Genomic DNA, 12,218 nt, shown 5'->3' with positions numbered 1-12,218 from the left:
TGCCCCTGTTCCAAGACAAGCGCCTCTGGCCTTTGTTAGTCTTGTATTATTTTAATTTTAGTTTCTTGTTTACAGTTTGGAAATTAGCATGCCGTTCATTATCACTGAACTAGTATATATTTGTTTAGGGGCCAACTGTAGAACGCCTCCGGGTGCGGGAATGTCTCGCTACATTGAAGACCTATTTTTTGATGACCTTCTACTGTTGTTTTTTCTATGTTCGAGTTGCTGTCTCTTTGACACATTCCCCATTTCCATTCTCAATTTTATTAAGAAAGTACTGTTGCACAAAATGTTGGTTATTTCAAATTGTTTATAAAGATGCTAGCTGTTTTTGTTATAAGTTTTTGATTGATGGTTAACATTTTGATTTAAACGTTTCATATCATTGGCCAAATAGTGGCCGTCTGCCTGAAGTGTTCTAGACCGATTCTCAGAGCTAAATTTTTCACAATGATTAAGACACGTTTCAAGTTTGTTTTTTTTTACTTTCGAGGTAAAGTGTTGAATTATAAAAAAAAATTAATAGCATAAATGTTCCTTCTTATTAAAATATTTATAGGCTTCAACCAGTTGCAGGTATATCAAATGGTAATAGAAATATTTATTTCTATTTACTAGTATTAAGTCTGGTCACGCATTATCTTTCACGATCAAAATAATGCGTCGCCTGATCTTTTACGATCAAGTTTGATGAAAATTCAACAAAAATCAAGATTTTCATAAACAGATTAACACTTGTAAGGGAAGAGCATACTTTTATTTACTGTACTATCAGATACACCTAAGATTCAATTTCAAATATGTCATGATATATTGAAATATGACCATTATAGGTACAAAAATCGTGTTTTTTTTTACCATTAAATCCATAGACATGCATTGCGCCTTTTGTGTTTTTTCATAAAGTACTCCATATTTTCTTTATCTTATAACACAGTAATGTTGAGGTAGTTAAACATTTTGACAGACATAATTTTTTGTTCGGATTTGTTCCGCGTTTTGAAAATTAAACGATTTTTTTCACAAATTCTGTACTAGAATTTATATTAAAATTCTTTCACGATCCGGTACCAGAGCTTTCACGATCGTCTCGCAATACTTGACCGCCGTAAGCTATTCTTTCACGATCTTTTCTCTCGTTAAACCGAATGACATCCGTGAAATAGGTTATCAATCAGATCGAAATGTTTACGGCCCCATCCCCTTCTGGTCCGCCACTGAACCTCATAAACTATAAGTTTAGATACACATCAGACGAGTGATGCATTCGGCAATCCTCGGTAGAATCCGGTACTCTCCTATGATTAAAAAACTTTTATAAAGCGGTATTTGATTGCAACAGATACGTACAAATGTTTAATGTAAACTAATAAAATTTGTTTTTAATCAGTTTTTTTATGATTTAACGGTAAAAGATGAATGAAAATGAATGCAAGTTAAAAATGAATGGCTATAAAAATGAATAGAAAACCAGTCGGCTGTAAAATTCATGCACAATTGATTTGATATTTTTCTATTTTTAGAACAGGTTCAAGGTAAAGTGTTTAACTTTAATACCCAAAACTAATGTTATAACGTTGTCAGAGGGGCATTGACCATGCATCTATCTTTTGTGGAAGCATCTATGTATTTTTTGGTTTTGTTTTCAAACCAAAACAGTTTGAATCCATTTGAAAAGGGCAATTTCACATGACGTTTAAAAAAGGATGTTTATTTAATATGGTGTTGAAAATTTAGATGTTATTTGAATATCTTTATTTTCAAAATTCACTTGATTTTCTAATTAAAAAAATCATAGGACTTTCAAGTGAAGTTCGTGTGAGGCTCATATTAAAATCACATGGCTTTTGCATGAGACGCACGTGAAATCTGCTCGTAATGTTTGAGATAAAAATTCAAGCGAATCTTAATTTACTTGAAATTCGTGTGAATCTCAATTCGCTTGAAATTAACGTGAATATAAATTCCTTTGAAATTCACGTACTTAAATACTTATATATATATATATATATATATTTAAAATGAAAAATTTTAAAATAATTGCAAAATCTTTGATTTAATTTCCCTACAAAATTGTCTTGTTTATATATGGAACGATAAAACCTGAAATTGTGAATGTTTAAACACAAAATTGTACTTGTTTGAGACAACAAACCGACTAAACGGACATAAACAGCAAAACACCACGAATGGGTCTTCAACAAACCGACTAAACGGACATAAAACAACCAAAAACCACGAATGGGTCTTCAACAAACCGACTAAACGGACATAAAACAACCAAAAACCACGAATGGGTCTTCAACAAACCAACTAAACGGACATAAAACAACCAAAAACCACGAATGGGTCTTCAACAAACCGACTAAACGGACATAAAACAACCAAAAACCACGAATGGGTCTTCAACAAACCGACTAAACGGACATAAAACAACCAAAAACCACGAATGGGTCTTCAACAAACCGACTTAACGGTCATAAAACAACCAAAAACCACGAATAGGTCTTCAACAAAGCAAGAAAAGCCTTCATGCGGAAGAGGGCTCAGCTCGTCCATAAACACACATGTGTATTTGTTAAAATGGACGTCACACTAGACCCCTAAACATATTAATGAACTAAAATTTAAAAAAAAACAAAGAGTAACAAAGGTCAGACTATTTATATAGGTGGTCCATGTTTATTAATCATAAAGTATATGATTAGAAATATCTATATGAGTAATTATTTTATACCTTTGTAGTGTGGACCTAAGATCCTCTATCCGATTTGGACAACGTTTTGGCTGGTTTACCATTTAGTCTGGTTTGGTCTAGAACCATACTTTGTTTTGACAGCAGAACAAGAGCCAAGTGATTATTTTATTTATTTTACAAACTGGGGATATGTTGTACTTGGATTGTCCAACTTGACTGATTGTATCGTTACTTGGTATGTCTACTGTAGAAGGAAGGACATATTCGAAAACGTTAAAGGTAAAATAAGCACTTTTAAGGTTACTGCGGCCATATTGATTTAGGGCAGATTTTCATTATGGAGGTAAAAATGGTTTGAAAAATACAAAAAAAAACATTATTGTAACAAAACAGTTGTGTGAAAAATTGATACTTTACTCGTACTTTTTTACTATTGTCCCTTCCATCCAAAAACTCTGTACTTTTTCAATATGGCTGCAAAAAATCATGAAGTCGCCTTAATAGTTTAGAAATACGGCCGTAAAAAGATATAGGACACTGCCATTGTCTGGTTATCATTATGTTATATATTCGAATACAGTGGATTACATTAAAAAGAAGACAAAGGGGCATAAATAAGCGCACACACGATGCACAAATCTTTAGAGGACAAATATACAACCAATATGCAACAACACTATATAAAATGAGAAAAAATAAACAAAGAAAATTAAATTATTCAAAACGTCACATAAACTAAACAATTCAGTAAAACTAAGCAAACAAAATGAAAATGAAGCAAAGTTACACAAATTCTGCAAATATTTACCATATAGTTTGCTTATTGTTTTGCAGTAAGCAACAGGAATGACAGATTCAAGATTTTTCACATTATTTACAGCAAACGTGTATACCACGGAATTTAACCAAGATGCATGTAATGAACACTTCGCCAGTAACACTGCATGTCGCCAATTGACGAAGACTTACTACAACCCTGCAATTGGGGTAAAAATCATGCCCGTCTACACTCTATAAGAGCATTCAACTTGTAGACCAGACTAAGAGGCAAATGAAAAATAACTGATGCGTTTATTACGCTATTATATAGAAATAGTAAAATGTCAAATGAGTGCCCATTGAAGTCACTGTGCGTAAAAAGTTAACAATCATAGGTCAAACCACGGTCTTCAATACAGTGCCTTGTTTTAACAGCATTTACAAACATAAAATTCGTAGGAATGCATGCTTAGCTACGTCACATTTAAGTAATTAAATGAATGCTTGGCTTGCACTTTCAATACTTTTATTGTGTCATTCTAGGTGAGATTGGTATGCCATGGTACATACAGTTAGTGTGGTTTTAGTTTGAGACGAGTAATGGTATAGCCCTTAGTGTAACCGTGGGATTCTTCAGCACGCTTGAAATTTGTAAGTACATAACTATTAGCTGTCGTGAATGAGATGACTCCATAACTACTAACAACATACAAAATACCGCATGAATTAAGGAGGAAGAAACAGATTAAGGGAATAACTCATAAAATCATCAGTACGTTTGGGTCACCCATTTTCATTAATATATTCTAAGCTTCTATGTAACATAGATTATTTCCAATCTGTTTCAGGTAAATGCTTAACATACATTGATAAAACTTGAGTTTAACAAAAACGCATTCCTGATTTAAAGAGTTATCTCCCTGAACTAAGGTTTACACTATAGTGTACTATGTTGCTGGAAATCAAGTATTTGAAATACAAAAGAATCTGAGAGCTCAATTGTGTATCAGTTAGAAAATAGAAAACTAACAATACTTGTCTATAGGAAACCATGCTTCGCTCATAAAATCATATTTTCATATTAAGTGCACAGCAAAACCTGGATTAAAGCCACAATAATTCTATAAATACGTATATAGTACCTTAACTAAAACCTGGACTAACGGACAGACGAACAAGAAAACATCATGTATCACCATTCTATCGTAGGCTGTGCAAACAAATGCAGTAGTCCACAGTCAACTGTTGTTTTTTTCTTTTTTTTGCTTTCAACCTTTCGAAATGTTCGTCTGTGTTCGAACCTATTGCACTCTTTGCTGTTTCCACTTAATGTCACTCGCATAACGCATAACAACTGGGAAGCATACAATTCATATTTTCAAGTCTTAACTTTGACTCGGTATTTTATCGCAAACATAACTTTCCGCACTCGTACATTAACTGACCAAACAGACTAAGCCCTTAAGAACAAATAGGAGTAACAATTCTGGTTGACATACAAATTATGTAGCACTAGACATGCTTAAATCTTCTTGATTTATTTTCAGCTACGCATCCAGCAAGCATCGAGTTCCACGCCATCAATTCTGTCTACGTCATCATGAACTTGTTTGTATGCGCAAAAGTGATAAATCTATTGCACGTGATATATCCCATGATATTCGGCATTGTGTTCGTCACGTTTACAATAATATATCAACTTGGATTTGACAAGGATCAAATATATCCTATACTAGACTGGAATGAGATATATCCAACGGCCGTTACTGTGGCAGTGTTGATTTTTGTTGGAATTCCAATTCTACATCTGGTTCTATTTGGATTATACAAACTGCGCATCTTCATCGCAAGACACTGTTGCCATAACGATCAAGTAGAAAACAGCGTTGAGATCGATAATGTTTATGATAGTCAAAGAAAAAGAGACGAAAATGTTTGAAAAACAATCACACAAGATTATCTTTACCCCGTCGTTCATAAAAAAAGACACCAAAACAAAAATACATCAAAAGTATTGCATTTCTTTCTTGTCTTTCATATTTATCAAATATTTTTATATATCCTCTAAATGAAATGAATTTTGTTTTGTGGTCCTTTCTATTGGTACCTCATAACATAACCCCGCCTATTTTACAGTTTCCATAATAATAACTGAACTAATTTGTTCATGGATGTAGTTGTACTGGTTGTAGTTGTACTTGTTCTAAATTTTGTTCATTGACAACAGCACGTGCACCCTTAATTTCTAGCGATAATTGTTCATATCGCTCTACTGTGCGGAGAAAGGAAATAATCAGTAAGTACAAAGGAAAATTTCATAGAAAAAACGACAAATCAAAGTGATCGAAATCACTGATGGAAAGATTGAAAGAATTATGTAAACAATTTCAAATCGCATAAATTATAAGAATTCCACAAGAAATGCTATTTGACAAAAGCAAATAACAATACATTCGGTAGGACACTTTATTTGCATATCATTTTTTTCTTACTTCTATACTATTTGATTAAAAGAGACAGAACTCGCACCATTCTTAGAACGCGGGGTCATCGGGCACAACTTTTTAACTAAATACCCTAATGATGAGTGTGGCCAAGTTTAATTCTATTTGGCCCCGTAGTTTCAGAGGAGAAGATTTTGTAAAAGATTACAAAATTTACGAAATAAAATTAAACAGTGACTCCTTCAGCTAAATATTATTGCTGTTTACAGATTTTCTCTATCTATAATAATATTTAAAATACTACAAAATTTCCTTAAAATTACTTATTCAGGGGCTGCAATCAAACAACGGGTTGTCTGATTTGTCTGATTATTTCAGGGCAGGTGGATTTGCTCTAAATGCTTTAATTTGAGATATATAAGCCAAAGTATACATTTCACCCCTATTTTCTATCTTTAGCCATGGCGGCCATCTTGGTTGGCCGGGTCGTAGTACACATTTTTTAAACTACATGTAGATACCCCAATGATGCGTGTGGCCAAGTTTGGTTAACTTTGTCTCAGTAGCTTCAGCGAAAAAGATTTTTGTAATAGTTAACGAACGACGACGACGACGGATGCAAAGTAATGAGAAAACGCTTTAGTGTTGAAGTCATAAAACTTTGCTCAGTGTTCGACGTTCAAAAATCATGCTCCAAATATGAATTCCAGTATTTGATTGGTTGATTTAGAAATATGAGTACAAAAAACTGACTCGAAAGTTTTATGAGTGCATGGCCAGATGAGCTAAAACATGAGAACGTTCAACATGCAGAAAGATTATTTTGTGGACAAAATGGAAACACTCGAGAGTCCCTCAAACAGTGCACCAAACTCTCGGTATTCGAGGTTAATTTTTTATTATTATTGGAACGCTTACACAATAGTCATGCAAATCACTGTTTATTTCTCAGAGCTCCAAGTAAATAATGATAAAGAAATGTATGTGGTATGATTAAGACAACTATTCCAACAGACTCAAAATGATGTGGAGAACAAGAACAGCTGGGTTTCCGTATAACTATCAACCTCAGCCTTTACACTGCTACCACCACCCAATACATTTGTTTTATGTTTTGAAATCACATGAGCAACACGACGGGTGTCACATGTATTGCAATATCTGCTTACCCTTCCAAAGCACCTGAGATCACCCCAAATGTTTAGTTTGGTTCGTGTTCCTTAGTCTTTAGTTTTCTATGTTGTGTCTTGTGAAGTATTATTTGTATGTTAGTCTTTTTTTTCTAGCAATGGCGTTGTCAGTGTATTTTCTATTTGTGAAATCGACTGAGTCTGTCCCTCTGGTATCTTTCGCCTCTCTTCTTCAACAATCAATAATAAGTCAAATTACCTATACATAAAAGTCGTTGACATGAAAACATGTAAAATTATTCAATCGAATAAAACATAGTTATACAGTGAAACCTGGCTTAACCGAATCCTGCATTAACCGAAAGTCATTGACATGAAAATATGTAAAATTATTTAATCAAATAAAACATGGTTTACCGTGAAACCTGGATAAACCGAATTCTGCATAAACCGATAACCCGTATAAACCAAACATGTTCTAAGGCACCGTCATACCAACTGTATGCGTTGTAAACCTTATAAAACCGAACATCGGCCAAAACTGAACAAAATCTTAAGTCTCGAAGAGGTTCGGTTTAAACAGGTTTCACTGTACATGAATTATTAATAGCATGTAACGATACGCTGAATCGGATTAGCATCGCATCAATACCAAAAACATGACCAAACATAAGCATGGAGAACGTAAAACTGCAAGCTTAACTTTAATTTATTTGGCCTTTTAAACATTTTTTTGGTTTGAGCGTCACTGATGAGTCTTTTGTAGACGTAACGCGCGTCTGGCGTAAGTGTAAAATTTTAGTCCTGGTATCTATGATGAGTTTATTTCTATCAGCTTTATACCAGTTACATTAATAGAATTATAGAAATTATTTAAAATCAAATACAATTTGCATTATGCTATTTTTCAAGAGACTAATTCATTTATTAATTAAGTTACAACTTCATAAAAAAAAAAGACCTAATTAACCAGGGGCTGACCCAACCGTCTTTGAAAGGTGCGGGGGTTCCAAGCCAGGATAAAGATGGACTCCAATCATATGTACCCATTTAAAAGCATTGATAGTAAAACAAAATAGGGTTCGAATCCAATTCGCCACTAATATTATCATGCCAATTTATGTGATAAATTCTAAAATAGTAATTACTAACGTTATTAAACATATTGCATATACACTTAATATACAACTGTTACATTATTACATCAATAAATTAGTTCTGATGAAAAGAAAACAAAAGTACATGTAGTACATTCTAAAATAATAACTCATTAGTAATTACTAACTACATTGAACATATTACATATACACTTATACAACTGTTACTTTCTGATGTAAAGAAACCAAATGTACATGTAGTTGTATGACTTTTAAAGAAATTGACTATTCATATCTGTAGTATTTGCTGAATGGGATGATGTCTCTAGATTTCATCATTTTGTTCTCGTTTTACTTGGGCTCGACATCCGCATCAGGTATTTATCAACTTTTGCTTTTAAATTGTTACAAGATGTTGAATTGGCTTTTTTTTTAAATACAAAAAAGTAAAATCACAAAAATTCTGAACTCAAAACAAGTCCCTAATCATATGGCAAAATCAAAAGCTCAAACACATCAAACGAATGGACAACATCTGTCATATTACTGACTTGGTACTGGGATTTTCGTGTGTAGAAAATGGTGGATTAAACGTTTTATAGCATTTTTTGACTTTAGATAGTTTTGTAATGGTGATTTATTGCATAGCATCAATTGAATTACTAGCTACATGAACCAGAGGCAAGCCGCATGCTACATTGCCAGTATCGATCAAAAAGGTAGATATCGGGAGGATATTACCTTACCAGTAAAGTTTAGATTATTAGCTACTAGGTGGATGTCACATTGTCAGTATTGGTGGAATAACTAGACATAGGTACCAGGTGGATGCTGCCCTTCCGATATCAATTGAATTACTAGCTACCGGTCAAATGTAGTTCTGCCAGTTTTGATCGCATGACAAGCGACCGGGAAATTTTACACTGCGAGTATTATTCAAATTAGTAGCTCCCAGGGGTTTATGTTTATATACCGTATCGTTATTAATTGAATTACTATCTACCGGGCGAATGTTACCCTGTCAGTTTTGATCGGATGACTAGCGAGCGGGAAATTTTATACTGTTAGTATCGCTCAAATTGGTATATTGCTACCAGGTATATGTTACTCTTGTCGTTATCAAATGATATCCTAGCTACTGGGCGAATGTTACCCTGTCACTTTTGATCGGATGACTAGCGAGCGGAAAATTTTACAAAAATTAGTAAAATTTTATACCAGGTGAATGTCACTTTGCCAATATCAACCGAATTACAAAACAAAATGATGTTACTGTAGCAACCGGGCAAATGTTACCCTGCCAGTATCGGTCGAACCAGTAGATTTCCGGGAAAGATGTTAACCTGCCAGTAACAATCTCATTATTAGCTACAAGGTGGATGTTGCCCATGCCTGTATCGTTTGGATTAATAGCTACTATGTAGAGTGCTACCATGCAAGTATCATTCGAATGGCATTTTTACTTAGTCATTGTCAATCGAATTGGTAGCTAGCTACCGGGCGGATGGTCCTGGTACATGCACTTATGTTAAAATACTCATCTGCGTTCTGTCCCATCATCAAACACAAATCAAACAATCAAGTTTAACAAGTAGTATATAAAACTGGATTATAAGATGAGAGATATAACGATTTGATTGACAATGAGACAATTATCCGGTCTACTTCTAAGAGAATATCATACTCTCTGCATGTTTATTTTCCTGCGCTTCATCACGGTCGATATAAGTAACAGAACTTACATATAAGATTTATTTCTGATTTGATTTAGACCTGTCCTAAAATACACGAACTACTTGCCAATGGGTGTTATGCAATTGGCCGTTTCAGAATTTAAAGCATAATGGGTAATTTCATTGTTCGTACCTCAAAATGAAAATAACGTCACGTCATTGGTTAAATTTCCATTGTTTATGACGTTTTGATGTACACTTTTGAAAATAATATTACCCAGGATGCATTAGATTCTGAAATGGCGAATTAACAAAAAGCCATCAAACCGTATGAATTTTTTTTTTTTTTGCACATGTGTATGTTTTGTCTTATCATGCCTATGGTGAATGAGTAAATATTTTGAGACATTGACTGCTAGGTAAACGTATCTAAAAACATTCTTTCCATCCTCAAATTCCCTTATTAAAAATCACACATTTTTGCGTCATAATGATTATAATTTGTGTTGTACAAGATGTCTAAAACATAAATTCATTGATTTAATGTATTAAATTCATGTACTTTTGATTTAAAGTACTTTATAATCAGTCGTAAGGTTGTATGAGGTTAGAGTGTTAGAATTCGAACGTCAGACATATATTTCAGGAAGTAGAAAATATTATTTTCAGGGTCTTTAGATCTCGAGTTCGGATATTTATTGATTTTGGTACAACATGATTTGTCCTTAGCAGTTTTGACTTTTTCCCCCCTCGCCTTGTACAATTGTACATGGTAACCACAAGAAAGAACTCACAAAACCAACTTCTGTATGTTTTTTATATTTCACCATATCAAATCACGTCTCTAAAATGAAAAAAAGCGTGGTAGGATAGGTCAATGAAATAAGTCTTCGCCAGAGAAAGATTGACGTAAAAGATTAGCAACTATAGGTCACCGTAAACAATGAGCAAAACACATACAGCATAGCAAGATATAATAAAAGGCACCAAAACGACCAATGTAAAAAAAAAACAAGATCGAAAATTGATATGAAAAAAGGAACGACCGACAATCGCTGAATTACAGACTCCTGACTTGGGACAAGCACTTATGCAGAATGTGGCGGGGTTAAACAAATGTTCGGCGCGGTAACATCGGACAGTAGTGTAATAACTCATATGAAATTTGTTATATTTTCTTCCTAGATGTTACTGCACCAGTAAATTGCAAAGGTTTCTGTGCACTTGAGTGCGTCCGTCAAAATAGGGTTTACGTAAATGTGGAGGACACAAGTGTTCGCGAAACTGTGAAAAGTACTGATCCAACAGTATTAGTAACAACAAAAAAGGGAGCTAAGTCACAAAATTCTGTATGCTTTGTCAGATCGAGACCATTTACCCTTATAAGGCAAGTAGAACTATTCGATAAGCATTAATTAATGTATTTTTTTATCTGATATGTTGGTTGTTGTTTTATTATGTTCTCAATGGTAATATCAAAAGGAAGTGACGTGAGTTAAAACCCCAGTCACACTAGGCCGCAATCGAACTACGATCTGTTAAATAAATACACATTTTGACGATCGTATTGCGATCGTCTAGATCGCAGTAAGGTCCTATCACGGTCGTGCGTGCGGATGTGGCGAGCGTAGTGAGCGCGTAGTGATAGCGCGATTCTAGTCTGAGAGACTGCGCTACTATCTCACAGCGGCATTACTACGACATTTCTACAACCATCACCGCGACCCAACTACCGCTTCCATTACGACGATACCACGTTAATACCACGCAGTTCAAGACCATAATATGATTCTAGAACGCCAACGCCGTGCCCAACACGCTTTTCTAACGACCTGACTACGTTCATACTACTACCATCATGCTCATTTTCGTTGTCACATGAAATAAAAAGTTATATAAAGAGGGGGGCAATACCTTTTTATGTTAATATGTTTTGGCCTGAGATAAATTTGAACTGTTTACGGTTTTCAACCCACTGTGTAAACTGTTATCTGCATTTTTGCATTTGTTGTTAACTGTCAAAATCGAGTTGTTGTTAACATATTAACGGACTCCCTATTGTCCCCCTTTATAAAAGCTTTTCAGGTTTTGTTTGTCTGCATGTTAACTGGACATCTTGTCCTTTTTCTTCATCTTTATTATCTCTATTATCGTTCACTAAAACATCGTCCTTTGATCTTGACCAGCAATAGGTGATTCAGGTTGGATTGGTCGGTCCGACATCTCTACTGGATCAGAGTTCGTATCACAGGACCCTCTATCTCTACATCTACCCCTACCACCACGCCCACGAGTCCTAGTAGATTTTGGTGGCATGCCTGTGTTGTTTCCGAGAAATCGAATAGAACTTTATTTTATGGAACACGATTTTGACGTTATTGCTGAGAGCGTAGTAAGATCGCAATATGAACGTG

At 34.4% G+C, this 12,218-nt stretch overlaps 1 protein-coding gene across 1 annotated transcript; it reads left to right on the top strand.

Moving 5' to 3' along the window:
* The first annotated feature begins 1,461 nt into the window (after positions 1-1,461).
* LOC143053762 (protein rolling stone-like) lies at positions 1,462-5,594 on the top strand. Its single transcript, XM_076226540.1, has 3 exons — positions 1,462-1,483; positions 2,843-2,923; positions 5,008-5,594. The coding sequence occupies exons 1-3, from the start codon at positions 1,462-1,464 to the stop codon at positions 5,397-5,399; spliced, it is 495 nt and encodes a 164-aa protein (XP_076082655.1). The 3' UTR covers positions 5,400-5,594.
* The last annotated feature ends 6,624 nt before the right edge of the window (positions 5,595-12,218 follow it).

Source organism: Mytilus galloprovincialis, chromosome 12 (assembly GCF_965363235.1).
Source record: "Mytilus galloprovincialis chromosome 12, xbMytGall1.hap1.1, whole genome shotgun sequence".
NCBI classification, from domain to species: domain Eukaryota; kingdom Metazoa; phylum Mollusca; class Bivalvia; order Mytilida; family Mytilidae; genus Mytilus; species Mytilus galloprovincialis.
Note: the sequence above shows the minus strand (reverse complement) of the source record. Positions and strands in the feature narration are given on the sequence as shown.